We start from the raw sequence: 19,095 nt of genomic DNA, 5'->3' as shown, positions 1-19,095 counted from the left end.
TGGCTCGTCAGCCATTAAAATAAATGTATGTTTACTTGTAACCCCTCATCACAGGTAATGCTATGAGCAGATTAATTAAAGAGGGATTTTGAAGGATTTTAAGACTCCTGAAGAGCAGAAAGTATCAGTTATTTCTCCTGCAAAAAAAAAAAAAGACAATTACCATAGGTACCTTAGCTTCGTTTTAATTATCAAATGCAGTGAATCCCAACATTACTCTGACGCTGTGAGATGTTAAACGGAATAGGGCAGCAGGGAAACATATTACTGCTACAAAGAAAATCCGGTTTATTCTTTCAGAAGTTCTTTACATTTTGCTTGTGACTTCCTGGATACTTCTGTTTCTAGGTCTCTAAATAACTTAGCAATATATATTTTTCTCTCTCTCTCTCCCTCTCACATTTGCTTGTTTGTTTAAGGCTAACGCTTGCTTTATTGCTATTAAGTTATTCATTTTAAATGTAGTCAAGGTTACGCCGGGGTGTCAGAAAATACCTCAATACTTCTGCATTACTTTCCATTAATCCGTTCTCTGCAAACCATTCTTCAGGCAGCCTTTACGTGAGAGGTGTGGACTATCAACCGTAAGCAGGATACTGTTGTTGGAAAGACATGTTGCTGCTCAACTGTTTTAATGTCATTTCCCACTGCTTTGTCTGTCGCACAGTCTGCAAGGTGAGATACCACTAAGGGTTGGTGAGAAATTTGGGAGAACTGTCCCTTTAAGAATGTTACCAGCGATGGACTCAGTTCCTTTTTATAAACTCCAACACATTTCACCCCAAATGGATGCAACACCATCAAATTTAAGCTTTACCCACAGTCACTCAATTCAAAATCAAATGTGTAGGAGTACAGTGTACAACATAGAAAATATGTCACAATGCAAATACATACAGACTCTACTGTAAACTGCACTTATGTCAACAAACTAGAGCAAAAATCATTTGGGATGACTGAAAATGCACCTTATTTCATCATCCCTCGTTCCTTCTCTTTTGAACATAAACCAGGCGATTTAAGCAGCTGCATTATATACAAAATGACAAAGAAGCAGAGGATTAACCTGAATCTGTTACAGTGAGGTAGGGTAGTGGAGGAGTCTGGATCAGGATGCTCAGATCATGTTGGGTAAACCTCCATAAGAGCCTGTTAGTCACAGTGCGACTCCACCCCTGATGCTCTGGCTCTGCACAGACAGGGCTGAGTAAACACTTTTTGTCAGGGAAACCACATGGGACTCTGAAACTACTTCCCTGCAATCCCTGCCCTGAAAACCCTGTGATACACCTTCTCTAATGCATGGTAAACAAGCCCGGGTCACAGTTTATCCACTCCGCTCTGGGGCTCTGGAGAAACTGCCCCCCCCCGACTGAAAATGGAGGGCAAGGACAGGAACGGACAGGAAAACGCGGAAGACAAAGACGCCCCACCTCGGCTTTCATTTTGCATAATTAGCAAATCAGTGCTGTGAAGATGAGTCCTCCATTTCAAGGTCACTGAAGCAAAGTGCAACAATGGATAAGAATGAAAGAACAGACAGGGGATCCTTCATACACATACACACAATCTCAGACTAATTATAGTCTTTACAATATGAGACGTGAAGCTGAAATCAAACAGTGCTGATTTTTTGGAGCTTTGTAATTAATTAATGAGCATGTGTTAACTTCCAGTGACGGCTTCTTATAACACCTCAATCGCCGGCGATGCATGGAAATGAACTCAAGACTATTCTCTGTTGTATTTAGGAACCACATAGCGAACACAGTTGAATTACAAGGAAGAAAAAGAAACATTACAATGTACAGGCATTTTCAGTTTTTTTTAGTGATCAGAGAATAATGACACAGAGGTGATATCAGGCAAACAAAAGGTAGCATCTTTAAGTGTTAGTCAGTCGTGAAATGACTAGAGACAGTCTGTACAGGAGGTTTGTTGATGTACAGTTACATCAAAGGCTGTAGGTGTCCTCAGGTAACTCTCCCAGGAGTTCATCCAGGTCATCATCTGCACAACAGAAACAGGAAACAATGCGTCATTCGTATCACATCCAACTGGCATGGCAGTAAAATAAGAACTAGATCTGCCTAGACTGTTATTTTTGCTTTGTTTGTGCCTTAACAATTCAGCTGTTTGCTAACACTTTAATGTTGTCCTGTATAGAACAGTGTACAGCGCATTTATCTGAACAATGCTCAGTTCACTCATGTAATCAACTGCAACAGAAGAGTCCATCCAGAGAGTGTGTGTTCAAACCATTAGTCAACTTTTTTGGGACAATTATCAAGTAAAAAACAAACATTTCTTGGTTTTAGTCTTAAGAAGTCTACAGCCATGCCTTCTGCCCCCAGAGGCTTCTTCACATGTGGACCAACCGGAGGACTTGGGGATTGAACCGTCAACCTTAGTGACTTTTTAAATGTTAGTGTCCAGTGTTTATGTTCAGCTATGTTAGCTAACGGTACTGTGCTTGCATAAATTTGACAGGACTTGTTGAGTTTCAGAGGTTCCTGTTGTGATTTTTTAACATCTCTTTCGATTTTATGTATTTAATTCAGAGCTATTTTTTCTAGTTTATTTTGTTTTCTGCCCCAATAAGTAAATTTCCCCCGGCTGGTATATATATAAAGTCTTATTTATTCCAATCTGTTGATGGCAGTAGATAAAACATCAGAGGATCATCAAAGTCATTATGATTCATCCTAATGATAATCCACTTTCTAATGGTCCATGGAGCCATTTCACTATTGTAGCTATAAATGCAGAACTTGGCTTGTCTTTATGCTTCCTATCATTTTAAGATGAATATGTATGAGTTGGCTGCTGATCAGACTAAGCATGTAATTTCAAATACAAATTCAGTCTCTGCTACGTTGTATTGTGACTCATCATGTGCAGCTATTTTTTAGACAGTTTACTGGCTCAATAATAAAAAGAAAAAAAAAACAACAGATTAATCAAAATGAAAATATTGTTTAGAGGCCTCTTTGTTTTGCCACAGTTAGATTGGGTTTGGGTTAGTGAGTCAAATGTTAATGTCTCAAAACTTCACCAGAGTGTTGCTGTTTTATTCCGCAAAAACTCAATTTTATTTGAGTCTGACACTTGGCAAACCCACGATGTGACTAGAATTCATCTCTCCCTCATCGCAAGTTTCATTACATACAAGGGCCCCCACCTGAATCCCAGCCAGGGTCCTGCAGTGCTGGCTTTCCAGCAGGCTCTTGGGGACCTCTGCTGGTGCTGGCTTTAGTGTCTATTGGGGCTTGGGGGTCTTCGCCTCCCTCTGTGCATTTTCCCTCGTCATCTTCCTCGTCAAACACCAGGTGCATCTGAGACACGGGTTCCCGGGAGACACTTGGAGACTGAGCGGGTGACGGCAGCATCGGCTCCTGGATAGCGAGAAAAAAAAGAGAGATGTTTTGAGGGGACAGTTGACAGCTTGACAGATTTAATATTTGTTGGAATGCAACTGTGCTATTCTTGTTTTCGGCTGAAAGTCGTGGTGCTCACCAGGACGAGCGGGGGGAGCCGAGCGGAGGACAGACTGACTCCATCAGGGGCGTAGATCCTCAGCAGGTTGTTGGGCGTCACGTTCAGGTAATGGTTACGATGGGAGGGCGAAAACACACCCACCTGTCCACAGAGGGAGTAGAGACGGAGGAGAAACAACGTGCTTGGGTAAATATTTAGTTTAAAATAGTAAACTGCAGTTACCATCATGTGTGCCATTGAAGTTGAGTGAGTCTTACTTGTTTGAGCAGCAGTACAGCTCCGACCTTCAGCTCCTCCACTCGGTCTTCTAGGAGGCGCCGGTGCACTGTTCCCTGAATCTCCCCTTCAGGGAAAAACATTATGAACAGAACAATGAGAGTAATTAACAGAATGTCACTTAACAGGGAATGGTTGGAAAGGTTTTATTATTTGGTTCTCTAAGTTACAAGTGACTGACCTTTTTAATGCCAATTTGAATGAAATATCCTAACACCTATATAACAATCCAGGTTAATGGGGGAGAAACATACATGGCATTAAAATAAACATTGTGTGTGCTCGTACTGCTGTCTTTGTGAGGACCATCTTCACTTTAAAACCATTGTAGTGAGGACATTTCTGTATTGTAAGGACATTCTGGCTAGTCCTCACTGTTTCAAAAACTTGAAGGCCAGGACTTGTTTTAGGGTTTGGGCTGGGCGGTCTACAACAGGTTAGGGTAAGGGTTTGAGCATTTGTTGTAATCGTTAAGGTTAGGGTTAGATGCTAGGGAACGTCAATAGGGTTCCACACAAGTATGTAGCCCTTTGCCATACACACATGCTGACTGCACAATTAATCGAAATATGATCGAAACCACAATATGGCCAAGTGTAATATCCAAATCCTTAGTCTACAAATGTTGTTCTCCAGATGTAAGACAACATGTTTGTCCGGTATAGACTCCAACAAATGTCACATCATCATGATTTTAATGGGATTTTTCTGTGAAAACTGTGATGCCAAAATGATCAACCATATTGCAATTGCAATATCTGTCAAAATAATCGCAATCCTTTTTTTTTTACCATATTGTGCAGCCCTAACGGTGATTTTGGTATTTAAAAGCTTTTATTACGAAGCAGCAAATTCAAGAAATGCTGGGTTTTCATCAGCAGTAACTTAACACGACTCCTATACAGTTGAAAGCGGACATGAAACAGTAAAATAAAGCAGATATCTGAAAGTACTTCAAACTAGAGATTCGGTTAAAAGCTACAAAAGTACTGAGAGCTGAACCCCTTTAAATAACGCTTGTCTCTCTGGTCTCCTGTCTCAGAAAACATACATGTTTTTTGAGGGGGAGAAGGGGGGGTCGTCACTGGTTGGTGACCTGTTTGGAGGCGGGTCACGTGCGCATTGGCCCTACTCCAGAGATAGTCCATCTAGGGTTTAGCTTGGCACAACTCTGCGCATTTAAACTGGTAATGGAAATGCAAATCAGATTAGCACGGCCTGATCGGCACAACCAAATGTGCCAATGGAAAAGCCCTAACAATGAAATATCAGAAAATAGTGAAAAACGTCCACAATTTTTCTAAACCTTGAGTGGAAACCTTCACATTACTTATTAAGTCTAACAAACACTATAAAACGAAAAAGGTATTAAAACCAAAGTAGAGGAAAATAGAAAATTCTATAAGGTTTTTTTTTGCACTTGAGAAGCCATTCATTTGGTGATTCCTTTTCCTGCCGACTGATTAATCGACCGATCTTTACATCTCTAACATATAGGACAGGCTCGCTGACAGGAGCTTCTTTCTGCTGGAGAAAAAGCAGCAAACCTTTCAGCAGGTGGGAGGCACATTACTGACAGAACAATCCCTCGTGGTGTCAGAAGCACTTAACACCATCCCACTGCTGATGCCAATCTACGGCAATTGAATCACTAATAAGCACTTAAGTCCGGTGTTGAGTACAACATCCACTCCTGAGTGTTAATAATCAGTACGCCTCATGTGGCTGCTCTCTGGGGGCCATGGCAACCGGCTCGGCTTAGAGGTAGATCAGACAAAAGGGTGAAGGGCTTAAGACCGATGCAGGAGGAAGGAGAGAGGCCTTCCTCCTGCAGGCGCAGCACAGATGTAAATACTGTATGTACATGTATATCTGTGTGTGTAATCAAGCGTCTTACTGTGGCTGATCTCGTACCATGTGGAGCGCAATCAGGCGAGTTGAGTCAGTGAGCAAATGTCAAATGTGAAGCTCATACCTCTTTTATTCACCATCACTTAACCATTTATTTGGAGCCTGGAGTGGGTTTTTATTTTACTAGCTTTAAGATATTATAGAGTGCAAGTGTGGGTGCATCTGCTACCTGTTGGGTCTTTGAACACAGCCTTGGCATCAGTGTGTGTGTGGATGATGCTCTTCAGGAGTACAGCCATGTTGGGCACTTTGTTTTTGGCCAGCTGTTTGAGTGCAGCCTGAAGCGGGGAGGGAAAACAAACATCATATTACTGTTATCGTTTCACAAGAACTCAGGTGAGCTGGCATCGATCTCCGATCCATATTACTGTAGTGTGTATAAACATTTTCAGAGCTGTGATGGTTGATTGTCAGAAACTTTGGCAACCCATTGTGATAATCAATTCATCTCTTCAGTAATATCTCAAGCACAGGTGTCAAACATTCACTGGTTTTAAGTTTCTAAAATGTAAAAATTTCAAGCTTTTCTTTGTCATATGTGGTAGTAAACTGAATATTTTGGGATTTTGGACTGTTGGTCAGATGAAACGGGACATTTTTCGAATTGTCTGACATTTTATAGACATTATTATTCTGAAAAAGAATCCTCAAATTAAAAATGAATCATACAAGAACCCCTAACCATTTTACTTGAACTGTGATCACATTAATTTGTCAATAACACTGCAAGAAAATCAGTTAAATCCCCACACCTAATGTAAATGTAAGTGGTTGTAAAGTTGTTTGTATATATACACTAGTCATGAAATTCCTCCTCAGTAATAATAAGGTTTGCCTTCTTGAGACACGTATACAAGTTTTATCATTTCTGTAAGTTTGTTCTAACAACATGTGTTTAGATAATCATTTAAATTAGTAAAATTCAAAAAACATATTTTTTGGCCCCATCGGATGGTAGTACTGAGAATGACACTGTGGCAGACAGCAACACAAACCGCTATAAACTATTTATGTATTTAAATTTAAAGGTTATAGGTTTCAAACATGAATATAGCAGCAAACAACTATTAGCTATGTAAAGATACAGTGGAGTCACAGTGTGCTTTTGCAGCCTCTGTGTGTTTGTTTTTAAGACCGGCCTGGGGGTTTATTTTGACCAAACCAGAGTTACCAGAATAGTGGACGCTTTAGGCGAGTTTTATTTAGTTTCTGTCCGTCTTGAATGAAGTTACTGGTATGACAACATGTGAGGTAAAATTACTACAATTATTTATGGAGTCTGGTGGCGAGAATAACAATCTGAACAGTCAGTGGCAACAAGAAGAACTTTTAGTGGACATACATTAACGAGGGCACATTTGTCCCCAAGGATTATGGCAGCCGTTTTGTGGCGGTTTTCGAATCTAACATGTTGAATTAAAGAGGTTAACCAGCGTTGGTGATTATTGGTAAGACCAACAAAGACGAGTTTTATTTTGTCTCAGTCCAGTTTGAAGTATGTTTTATGATTATCTGCTGGGTAAAATGACTCATTCTGTCAATGGAGTCTGGTCGGCCGTAGTGCCAGTTACTTTGGTCTGATACATACAGTACAAACAGTAGTGAGCAGTGTTTACTGTTGGAATCATCTCCTCTCTCTCTCTCTCTCTCTCTCTCTCTGCTACATTAGATGTAACATGTTATTGTTCAGTCAACAGAAGAGGGGAGGGCTGTGTGGTAATTTGTTTATTCACGCAAACACAGACTTTGGGAAGCCGAGGTTCATGTAAACAGCATAACTTGAATGAGCTCAGCCTGCGTCCTGCCAGACTCTGTGCGTGTAAACGGAGGCTGTGTCAACAGCCACGACGAAAACCAACATGTTTAAGTGCTCACACGACCACTGTCACTCAAAAATACTTGCAAGTTATTCCACAGAGGTCGGCCCACAGAGAGAGCAGATTAACAGCGGAGTCTTCATTAGAGTGATTGATGAGGGCTCACACTGTTTATAATTACAAAACACCTCTGGTACAGCTCCTTCATTTGTCCCGATTATGCCAATAGACCTCCAGCAGTGACTCACAGTATGTTATAATGGAGGATAAATAAAAAAATACTGCTTGACCCAAATAAAAATGCTCCTATTGCAATGCTTGAATGGAGATGGATCTAGAACTGCATTTCATTGTGCCATCCTGTACAATGACAATAAGGCTGAACCTTGAAATGAAATTGGTAAACACTTTCCTCCACTGCATTTATGTTTGTTACTGAACATCGTGTGTAATGGCCGTGGGGGAGATCACCTTTCGAAGCACCATGACAACACTGTAGGAGCGCAGGAAGCACGAGGGGTTCCTCTCGTCCAATCCCATCTCTGCCTTCATCGCTGCCCAGGCGCCGCCACTGAAGTCGTCCTCCTCCGTCTGTGAGCTGGAACCCTTTAAATCAGAGCAGAACAGCTTAGACCCTCACAAACACAACAGTAGCTGCGTCGCTGACAAGCTTTACTTAAAACACTCGACCTTTGGTGACATCACACTGCGCACACCTGTCTGGAAAAATATCAGGTTTAGATTTTCTATCCCCTCTGTCTCTTAAATTACAGTGCTCAGATTGTCACTGTGGTTCGGACACAGCAGGCTGCAGCACTTCAATGTCTGGTTTTGAAGGTGCAATAATCAGTCACGTCAGAAATATCATCGCGTTGTAATTACTACATAAACAGACAGAGCTTCTTTTTTTTTTTTACGAGCGGTCGCTGAGAAGTCTAAACAAAAGTCGTTTTAGAAACAATTCAGTCTGACAACCGCAGACGGGAAAATTAGTAGTTGTTGCTCCTCCTGTTTCACATACAAAAAAGAAAGCAATGTGAACTTGCATCAATCAAGTTTATGAGCTCGCTTATACTGTTCAGTGTTGCAGAAACATGGAGCCTATCCCAACATACACTGGGTGCGAGGAAGAGGCGGGGGGTCACTGTGTCGCTGCTATTCCTCCGTTCTTCATGGGCACTTGTTCCCATTGACGAACATGATGATATTTGTTTTCAGGAAGAAGAAAAAAAGAAAAAGCTTTCAAACTTCAAGAATTGATTTCCCAGGAGGACCTGAAGGCAACACTGAGTGTAGTTCAGTGTAGAGCTGATGAAGTGAGGCCAGGGAAAACACTAGGGCTCTGTTGGAGGTGCTGACGGGAGAGCAGGACGGGGATTTGGAGGTCGCAGAGGAGTGGAGAGAGTCCGAGGAGGAAGGTTATAGCTTGATGAGCCAGAAGCCCGGCGTGCAGTGCTGAGCTCTCCCAGGCTCCGATCAGCTCGCGTCTGAATCCCTCCGCAGGTCGGGGGTCGCAGCGTTGTGGCTGAAGAAAGCAGGCTCTTGTTTTCATTGATGAACATGATGATGTTGTTTGTTTCAGTAAGAAAAAAAAACAAAAAAAAAAAACGTAAAAGCTTTCAAACTTGATTCCCCAGGAGGACCTGAAGGCAGCACTGAGTTTAGTTCAATGTAGAGCTGACCAGCAGCGGCTAGCAGGAGAATTATGTGGAAACGTCTCGAACACAGAGCATTTGGGACATGGTGCAGGTGCACCTGAAGTATCACTTGAGGAATGGTTACATATTGGGCTGTAACTAATCATTATTATATTATTGCAGACTATTTTCTATATGAATTGTTTAATCGTTTGGTCTGTAAAATGTCAGAAACTAATGAAAAATGTCTCAGTTTCTTTAGGTCCAGCGCGATGTTTTTAAATGTCTTAAACCCAAAGATATTCAGTTTAATATGACATAAATCACAGAAAAGCAGGAACTCTCCATATCTGACAGGATAAAAACAACATTTTCTGTCATTTTTGCATAAAAACTTACTTTAATGATTAATCAATTACTAAAATAGCTGGTTATTTTTCTGTCAATCGACTAAACGATTAGTTGACCGATTGTTGCGGTTCATGTCATTACAGCAAAAATGATTATGATAATCCATTAAACGTTTGTCATGCAGAAACTACAATAATTCACTGGTTCCTGGTTATTGTTTTCTTTTATTTATATAATATTAAACTGACTATTTGGGTTTTGGACTGTTGAGGGGCTTTAGGAAAATGTGACCAGCATTGTTCCACCATTTTGGGAAACTTTATAGACCAAACTATTTATTGATCGAAGAATAACCAACAGTTGAAACAATAATTAAAATAACTGTTAGTTGCAGCTGGACATAAATGTTTTGGTTAATAGTTTTTCCTAAGATGATAAAAATCTCTATCAAGTTAAAACAAGCTTTCATGTGTTATGTGCAGATCAGTGTCTCTGTGTTGTTATTACCTGGCTGGGTAACCGGGCCATAACACCGTGAGCAGGAATCAGAGGAGCAGAAACCACTATTTCGTCCAGGCTCCGACCCTGCAGCTGAGAGAGAAGAATTACATTATCACATGGCACCGTGGTGGAAAAAGGAACCGACAGTCATTTCATTAGAGCTGAGGGGACAAAACGTCAGAGAGGCAGCACAGTGAGCCTGAAAGGGATTACGAGGGTGAGATTACATGTGATCTGAATGCTCTGGTACTTTCAACACACTGCAGCTGGACACATCCACACAGATGTTAGGAGTCTGAGATGATTGGCGGAGGAAAAGGACCAGCGTTGGATGAGACTAACCTGCTGAGGCAGGAGTCCGGCGGGGCCGGGGAAGCGCCGGGTCCTGGGCCGGAGAGGCTCAGAACGAGGCCTCTTCTTAGGAAGCTGATTGGAGGCAGACACCAACTGGACCAGGCGGTTGGTGAGGACCGGTGTGTGAAGGGGATTAGGTCTCAGAGCGGAGGAGCTCACAGACGGGGAGGAGGAGGAAGGCGACTGGGAGATTGTCTCAAAGAGGCCACGACCCTGAGGGGAGGGTCCAGGGGTTCCCCACGGTCTCCCTGGCTGCTGGGGCCTGTTGAGTGTCCTGGAAATGGGGCGGGGGGTAGAAGAAGTCGCAGTAAAACCAGGGAAAACACTTGGACTCTGTGGAGGGGCTGACATGAAAGAAGGGCGGGGATTTGGAGAACGCAGCGGAGTGGAGAAAGTCCGAGGCGGTAGGCTATAGCTAGATGAGCCAGAAGCCTGGCGTGGAGTGCTGAGCTCAGGTCGTGTCTGAATCCCTCCACAGGTAGGGGGGCGCAGCGTTTTGGCTGAAGATGCAGGGTCGACAGCATGCACAGGTGCGCTTGGAGGAGGGGCTTGTTCCAACTGGCCGTCACACTCCTCCAGGTCTGCGAGGTCAACATCCCAATCATCAAAATCATCCTGAGCCACGCAGGGCTTCGGCGGCCCTTCTGCGTCAGCATGACTCTGTTGTGCTGCCAGACTACGCGGACAGTTGTTCGGCGTGGGAGGCCGGGGGGAGGGAGGCCGGGCGGAGGAGGAGGAGGAGGAGAGCTGCCTCAAACCCAGAGCAACAGTTTGTCCAGCAGCAGTGTGCGTGCTGCTCCTTGATGGTGTGCCATTACACAGGGCAGCTGATCTCGCTCCAGTTTGCTGAAGGCGATTTTTCTCCTGCTCTCTGTGAGCAACAGAGGAGGCCCGCAGAGCACAAGATGACACAGCAGCTGCCACATCGACTGGTCCAGACGCTGAGCGGACAGCCCAGTCTGTCCCCAGCAGGTCCTGGGAAACACACACACACACATAAACACAGTGTGAGAGAGGGGGGACAGAAGGAGGAGCATTATGTTACACAATGTGAGCAGCACCCACTGACACTTAAGTAACAGTTGCAGTCAGGTGTGTTTGAGTCTGCTGGGACTCACCTCATCATCAAAGTCCTCGCCTATGCTGAACAGGCCACTTAACTTGCAGGTCTGTAACAGAGGAAACAACACACTGAGGACATGTCTTCGCAGCGTGGGCACCAATCCGGTTTTAGATGAAGAAGAGGGTCTAATTAAAACTACAAAAACGTGTCATTAACTTATGTGTTACCACGTTAGCTTAGCTCAGATTGTTTTAGGTCACTTACCATCGCAGTCATGGGATATCGCGATTAACGTCGTAATGAATCGGTTTGGACACCGACACTTGCAGAGACATTCAATAACAACGTATGCGTGTCATTTTGTTTTGGTTTGATAGCTTTACTTTGAGGAGAAAACGCTGCTAGGTAGCGAGCTACATGACAACTTTTAAGTGGGTTGTGTTGCTGCTTGGTTCCCTTACGCGCCGCCACGTTCAAACACGACGTAATGACGTAAGAAATGTTTTTTTTTTTTTTTACAAAGAGTGTCGAAGCAGAGCGAGATGATTCACTCCTACTCACATCCGCAACCGCGTTCCAGGAAGCTTCTTTAGGTTTCCTTTGATTTGAGCTAAACGACGCCGTTTTCTGGGTTCTTATGTTGAATTGAAAATATTGTAACACACATACTTGGAATTAATAGTTCAGATAAACTGGCTGTTTATCAAGAACATTTACTAAAACTAAAACTAAAACAGAAAGGAAAAGGAGAAGACAGACAGTCAACCAGCCACTGTTAGGGCACTGGGAGTATTCTACCTGTGATGAAGATAACCAAACCAAAAGCTATACCATGACTGAATATATAATATTAATTAATTATATACCAGACTTTAAAAAAATGTGCCAGCACAAACCATATCACCATCAAAAGTGAGTGGACTCCCAGCATGCACCAACCACACCTGTAACCTAATACCACCACCAGTAAAGAGGTAGAATTAAAACACTATACAAAGTAAAATCAAACCTAAAATGAATAAAAAACAACAAGAAAATTCACAACAACAAAAAGAATAATAAAATACCAAGCAGGCAAATTTGCTGCAAGGTAACTAAGGTAGAATATTGCATCCTATTATCAAATAATACAAATGCTAAAATGAATGCAAAGCATAACATATTACTGCCCTGTGGTTTAGTGGTGACCCCCTTTTATTGATTAATTGATCCTATTGCTTCACTAACCTCAGGACAATATTGGGATGTTTTCTTTCTTCCTTCCAAATGTGGTTGTTAATGTCTCTCCCAAAAAAGTTGGCAAGACATTAAGGTTAGTTCCAGGCACTTTTCTTGCCCAGGCATACACAGTTATGAGAGGTCAGTGCTGCGTCTTTTTACTGCACACCTACACTCCCCTGAGAGGATCGATGTAGGAGCAAGAGCTACTCTGAATCATTTGCTTTTGTATTTGCTTGGCCTGGTTTACATCTGATTTCTGGGGCAAACTTTGCAGATTTTGAGGTCTGCCTTTGTTCAGCTGCTCAGGTGCAGAGCTAGAGAAATATTCATGGGGTGGCAAGAGGGTGGCATGGAGATTTTTACATAATTATAATAATAAATAATATCTAAATGTGACATTAGAAATCAAGAAGTATACTTTTTTTTCCAAATACACATCTTTTTTCACTGAAACCTATTACTTATATTCTAAAATGTGGTTGTTACATTTTTTACATTTTTACACTTAAGGACAGAGGATCTTAAAATTATGTTCCAACAATGTTAGATAAATGAGCTAATATTATTTTCCTACCTCAGATCAAACTCCCTCCCTTGCTAACTGTCCACTATCTTACTCATACTTTTGATTCCTTGCTGCAACTTTTAGATATTAACTGTAAATACACTATATTAAATATTTTAATAGCCTACAAGATATTTCAAAAGTTCTGTGGTCCTGTGGATTGGACTGTAGTCTATCTTGACATTTCTTGGCTCTTTGGAGACATAAATACCAGATCAATACTGCCATTTGGTGGCCATTTTGGGTAGTGCAAGTGTCAGCTTGCATTCTGATCTATTAATAATTAGTGCTGAAGTTGTGTTTGAACAACAATCTTGTGGCTGTGTCCACAAGTGAAGGGCATTTGATTTGGAGTTTTCCTTGTAGTATTTTACATAAAAGGGAAGAAATACTTAAATTAACTTAAATATTAAATATGAAAGTTTTTACTTGACCTCTGCTTGGATCCCTGTGGACCACTGCAGTTCCAGCGAAGGGTGAGTAAAAGCTGTAGGCTGACATTTATCTGAACAGTACTGCCCAGTGCTTCAGAGGCAAGACGTTGTTGCTTTAGGGAGTTTATTGTATGGACGTCCAGCTCAGATTAAGCCAGAATATGGCATACAGTTCTACTTTCTAACCTGTCTTCTTGGCTCAACTTGTCAAAAGTTAACTTTCTAACTTTCTGGTGGGCTCACTTTAAGGTGCCATGTCAAAGGACACATTTCCGTTCTCTTCTACCTCACTGCGCTCTCTGAGACTGGAGCAGGAGTTGCAGGAGTGGGAGGATGCTCGCCGAGCGTTGGCTCAAAGGAGATCCATGACCAGGCCCCCGCTGCCCCGGGCCCCAAGGCCTCCTCCCAGGCAGCAGCGACTCCAGGAGGTCAGGGCCCCTCCACCCCCGGTCCGGTGCAGAGACACGGCCATCCACAACACCTTCATGTGGGGGGATATGAAAGGAGTGTATGCCGTGCTGAAGGACCCTGCGATGGTCAACGCCCTGATGGAGACGGTACATGAGGAGATGGTGTGGACTCCAGAGATGGGTATGAGTTCAAGACCTCTTTCTGATAAACTCACATAAATCCTATTCAACAGCCTTACTGTTCCTCCGTCAGGCATGTGGACGCTGAGCTCCAAGGTGAAGCAAACTTCAGCGTTACGCCTGGCTGCCAGCAGAGGACACACAGGATGCGTGGAGGAGCTGCTGTTTCGTGGGGCTGAGGTGAACGATGACCCCGGAGGAAGCACGGCCCTCCATGATGCCTGTATAGGCGGCCATGCTGTGTGTGTCCAGCTGCTGCTCTCTCATGGAGCAGAGCCTGATCTGCTGGCAGCAGACGGCAGCGCTCCTCTTCACCTCTGCACATCTGCCCAGTCATTCCAGTGAGTGATAACGAACCATTCGTACTATATATTACCATCAGTAAGCAGTTCTCTATCAGCTCCAGTTTTACCACTGGGATAACTGAAGTTGAGTTTCATCTTAATCTCCTCTTACAGTGCAAAAATGTTCATCTTTAAAGTAATTTCCTCCTAGTGTAGTAATAAAGGTCTTATTATAAAAACCTAATTTTCTTATAATAAGGCAAATGGCTTTTCAAGAATGTTGAGATTTTGAGAGAAAAGATGTAATTTCCTTCAAGAACTTACCAAATTACCACCGTAGCAGTAACCTGCTTGTATTTTATTTAAATGTTAGAGAGAAAATACTTTTACAATGCAGATATTGACTCTGTAGCATAGTGTGATCAGAATTTGTGCCTTTTTGTTCCAGATGTGCTGAGCTTCTGTTAGAGGGCGGTGCAGAGGTCAATGTGAGGATGAAGGAGTCCAGGCTCACACCTCTGCACGTGGCCGCTCGGCGAGGCCTGGTGGAGCACGTGGAGCTCTTCCTCAGCCACGGAGCAGATGTGCTGGCCACAAATCGAGAGGGGGAGACCCCTCTGAATGCTGCGTCCTGCGGTGCCGAGAGGCCCTCTGAGGCCGGCCGCTATTTACGTGTGATTGAAAAGCTGCTGGGCGGAGGAGCTGACCCCAGAACTGCCGGCAGGAAGCAGCACACCCCCCTGCACAATGCCTGTGCAAACTGCAGCCCCCGGATTGTAGACCTCCTCCTGCAGCATGGAGCCAAGGCAGATGTGGCCAACTGTGCAGGATACACACCAATGGACTGTCTGTTACAGGTAGCTCATGAGCGGGTTGGTTAGTTTGAGTGAAACAACAAACATTAGAATCATAAAGACTGATTGATCTGGTAGAGATATTTTTTTGTGGCACTTTCTGCTTGTTCTTTAAGGTGGTTGAAGATTACCCAGACCAGGAACCAGAAGCAATAGCACGGTCACTTCTGAACCATGGAGCTAAACCTGTTTGCCCAAAGGTTAGATAACAAACAACCAGACTGAGAGAATGTGATTCTGATACATGAAAAATGTGTTGTTTTCTTGTAAATGGTAAAATAATCAGTTGAATTTCTGTATTGTGTCTTACCTCAGCCTGAACCCAACCAATTATCATAAGCTATGACTAAACATAACCTAACCTGACCCCAACCGTGGAGACGGGAGGGAAACACTATTAGAGGGGAAATAGATTTCAACACATTACCTGCACCGAGGTTATTAGAGATAAAAGGTTTTGGTCGTGTACTTTTCGTCACAAAAATGAAATAAGAACATCTTTATATGGAAGCCACAGGCTGTAGCAACCAATCATAAGAGGAGCCAACTGACACACACAATAGTTAATTACACCACATATGTAGAAACGTATGAAGAAAGGTTTAAAATGTACAAAGAAAAAAAGAAACAAATGTTAAATATATTTTGTAATGTATTTTTATTACCAAGAAATGTTCAAACAGGTAATAGGGGAGGCAGATAGAATCAATACCCAGTCCAAGTCTCATATCCAAACTGGAAATATCTAAATAACCTTAATAAAGAAAAAAAATAGGTTTGAATTAACCAGTTACTGAAATATTGAGTAAATTGTCTTATATTATATAATATTCTACAAAATACAAGTTAATATTTCAAGGGAAACCTTTAAGTAAATAGTCTAATGTTACATAACATCCGGCCAATATTTCAATACAATAATAATAAAGACAAATGTTAAAATAATGGAAAATTGTTCAAGGAAATATCATGTAAATAATCTAATAATACAATATGAGGCCAAGAAATGATTATAATACCAAACATGAAAAGAAATATAAATAATCAACTCAGACATAGAAGGATTAACCCCTAAAATCTGTCCTCTTTTCTCTTCTAATGTAGTTTGAGATTAATGTAGAAGTTGGATTGTATGAATGGGACAGATGTGCCACTGTTCTTTCCTCTCTCCAGATGTTGAAGCAGTGTGTCCTCTCTGCTGCCACTCTGGAGGTGATGCTGAACACGTACACATCTGTCCCTCCCTGCGAGTGGATGGACTCTCTGTCCACTGAGATATATGAGGTGAGCTGTCTGCAGTGTTCAACCCCCTTTCTTCTCTTCTTGTGTAGTGTCCAGTGCTTTATAGTGTTTCTCTGTTTGTCCCCCCTCCCTCCCTCCCTCCCTCAGGAGCACCGGTCTTTCTTTGACTTGGTGCGTCAGCGGAGCGGTCAGCCTCGCTCTCTGCAGCATCTCTGTCGATGTGCTTTACGCCTGAACCTCGGAGCCCGGTGTTACTCAGCAGTCAGTGAACTGGACATTCCCAGCTCTGTGAGGGATTACCTGCTGCTGTGTAATGATGGGATGCTCCAGTGACTTCATATTGTTTATATATTTTTAACAATATGGAAACAAGACTTGTTTTAGATAATAACCTATTTATGTTTTTTTTGTCAACTCAACTTTTAAAGTAAAATGATTAAGAAGGCTTCCAGATGTTTCTGTATAAATACAAATAAACACAACTTTACCTCCCATTGGATTATTATTCATTTACCTTAAATGTATTTAAACTTTATTTATGTTGTTTGTTGGTACTGCCGTTTTAAACTTTATGACATTACTGTAACAGTGCAACAAAAGATAAGCTTACAGTAATTATATGCGTAGCTTCTTTGGATTACAGGATATATGAGATGTATATGAGCAATATGCTGCATTACGCAAAACAGTAGTGTTAATATTAGGGTGAATGCATCTCACTTGTCATGAAAAGATCAGTGTGCAAATATATGCTGCTTTAATAATCTGCTTCACTCCAGTTTAGAAAGGAAATCAAGCGTTTTGCTGCACTGCATTTATTTCACAGCAACAGTTACTTGTTATGTTCCTGGTTAATATTTTAAATACAAAACACACAATCATTTTATAACATATGACCCATTGTTACAAATTAAATAAACTAGAAATAATCACAAAAAAATTAAAAGGTTGCTTACACATTAATAATAATAATTATTAATTCTAATAATATAACACTTACAGCAAATCTGCCTGCATAGGAAGTCATTTCATTTCATTTTTTGTAGGCTACAGTTTGCTGATATGTGTATTTTACTTAGGTGAATGCAAGACTTTAACTTGTAATTGAATGTTTTTATGTTGTGATATTGCTACTACTGCCCCATGGCATGCTCTATCTAGGTCTAGGGTTCCCTTGTCTGACTATTTTGACAGAAATAATCAAACATTAAAAATAGATTTTTTTTTTTTTGTCCTCACACGACGTGGCCCACTTTTGGGTCACGCCCCACCAGTTGGGAAAGCATACTCCAGGTCTAGGATGCCCTTCCAGTGGAGAAAACATGATGAAGTGCCCTCTAGGGGTCTGGTTCTCCATTGGTCTCACCTTGAGACCCACATTTACTGATGGTTACTGAAGTCACAGCCCACTTTTATAAAATTCATTTATTTTTCAGATAGGCTAGTAAACACATATATGTCATCATGACCTTTTTAAAAACATAAAATATACAAATATATTCATCCCATATAAAATAAACCCACATAAATTGCTGATTGGCAATTCAGAAGCATATGTGTATGCACACAGAGCAGACATATGGCTAGTAAATACACATATACATCATCTTTTTTCTTTACATAAAATAGTCAACATATTTTCTTCCCGGATATCAGAACACATTAACAATAAATGGACATCATAACTGTGTGCTGCTGATTCTTATGAATATGAATAAAATTAACACCATAATTGCATAACTCTGTTACACACAAGAAGTGAAAGACCTACAGAACGGTTAGGGTTCGGCTGTTTTCACTTAACAGACATATTTCTGTCAAAATAGTCCGACATCAGATAACTAAACATTTAAAATAAAATAAAATGTCCTTACACTACGTGACCCACTTTTTGGTCATGCCCCACCAGTTGAAAGCATGCTCCAGGTCTAGGGTGCCTGCCCAGTGGATAAAAATGTGGTGAAGCGCCCTGGTAGTAGTTCCCAACCTGGGGGTTTGGACCACCACTAAGGGTCGCCAAAGCATCATGGCGGGGTCGCAAGGCCTTCTTGATTTTAAAGCATGCAAGAAAACTCAAGTAAATATACAGTAGGCCTATATTTCAGCATTTGGTTCACTTCTGCCAAGAAAAGTTAAGTTAATTACATAATAGAACAAGGGCCTGGCGTCAGGGACAAGAAAACACTGAAATTGTACAAAAATAAGCCTCGTAAGTTTGTTAAAAATAACATATATATAATTTAAAAATACATAATCAAATCACTTGTTTTACTCAACATTCTTGCAGTTACTGAGTTCACTATTTGGGTTTATTGTACAGTTTTGAATATAATATGAAATATATATAATATATGTCACTGAGTCAAGAGTCAGCAGTTTACTAAATGATAAAAAAGGTGTCCACTCAGTGTGTAGGGACTTGGCTTGGGAACCGGAGGGTCGCCGGTTCAAATCCCCCAGACCACAATATGGAGGGTGGCCTGGTAGCTGGAGAGGT

At 41.8% G+C, this 19,095-nt stretch overlaps 2 protein-coding genes across 2 annotated transcripts; one reads left to right on the top strand and one right to left on the bottom strand.

The window, feature by feature from the left end:
- Window positions 1-158: 158 nt before the first annotated feature.
- On the bottom strand, window positions 159-11,888 carry hrob (homologous recombination factor with OB-fold). The gene is made up of 10 exons (XM_035654175.1): window positions 11,673-11,888; window positions 11,464-11,514; window positions 10,334-11,320; window positions 9,998-10,081; window positions 7,974-8,108; window positions 5,855-5,963; window positions 3,756-3,841; window positions 3,517-3,639; window positions 3,182-3,395; window positions 159-2,010 (listed from the first exon to the last, which is right to left on the bottom strand). Exons 1-10 carry the CDS (start codon window positions 11,682-11,684, stop codon window positions 1,955-1,957), a joined length of 1,857 nt encoding a protein of 618 aa, XP_035510068.1. The 5' UTR covers window positions 11,685-11,888; the 3' UTR covers window positions 159-1,954.
- Window positions 11,889-13,488: 1,600 nt separating this feature from the next.
- asb16 (ankyrin repeat and SOCS box containing 16) lies at window positions 13,489-17,092 on the top strand. The gene is made up of 7 exons (XM_035655587.1): window positions 13,489-13,670; window positions 13,878-14,219; window positions 14,292-14,559; window positions 14,951-15,359; window positions 15,473-15,556; window positions 16,530-16,640; window positions 16,746-17,092. Exons 2-7 carry the CDS (start codon window positions 13,883-13,885, stop codon window positions 16,929-16,931), a joined length of 1,395 nt encoding a protein of 464 aa, XP_035511480.1. The 5' UTR covers window positions 13,489-13,670; window positions 13,878-13,882; the 3' UTR covers window positions 16,932-17,092.
- Window positions 17,093-19,095: the final 2,003 nt, after the last annotated feature.

This window comes from Morone saxatilis, unplaced genomic scaffold, assembly GCF_004916995.1.
Source record: "Morone saxatilis isolate NCDOM2014 unplaced genomic scaffold, NCSU_SB_2.0 Contig14, whole genome shotgun sequence".
Classification (NCBI taxonomy): Eukaryota; Metazoa; Chordata; class Actinopteri; family Moronidae; genus Morone; species Morone saxatilis.
This window is presented reverse-complemented; position numbering and strand designations above follow the sequence as displayed.

Bases quoted from the DNA above. Each gene is read 5' to 3' on its own strand.
- hrob (XM_035654175.1), bottom strand. The intron at 3,842-5,854 runs GTAGCAGATGCA...TTTTCCCTGAAG, and splicing joins TGTGTTCAAAGACCCAACAG to GGGAGATTCAGGGAACAGTG. The intron at 3,396-3,516 runs GTGAGCACCACG...CTCGCTATCCAG, and splicing joins GGCTCCCCCCGCTCGTCCTG to GAGCCGATGCTGCCGTCACC.
- asb16 (XM_035655587.1), top strand. From the start codon at position 13,883: ATGTCAAAGGACACATTTCCGTTCTCTTCTACCTCACTGCGCTCTCTG. The intron at 14,560-14,950 runs GTGAGTGATAAC...TTTTTGTTCCAG, and splicing joins ACATCTGCCCAGTCATTCCA to ATGTGCTGAGCTTCTGTTAG. The intron at 15,360-15,472 runs GTAGCTCATGAG...TTGTTCTTTAAG, and splicing joins CAATGGACTGTCTGTTACAG to GTGGTTGAAGATTACCCAGA.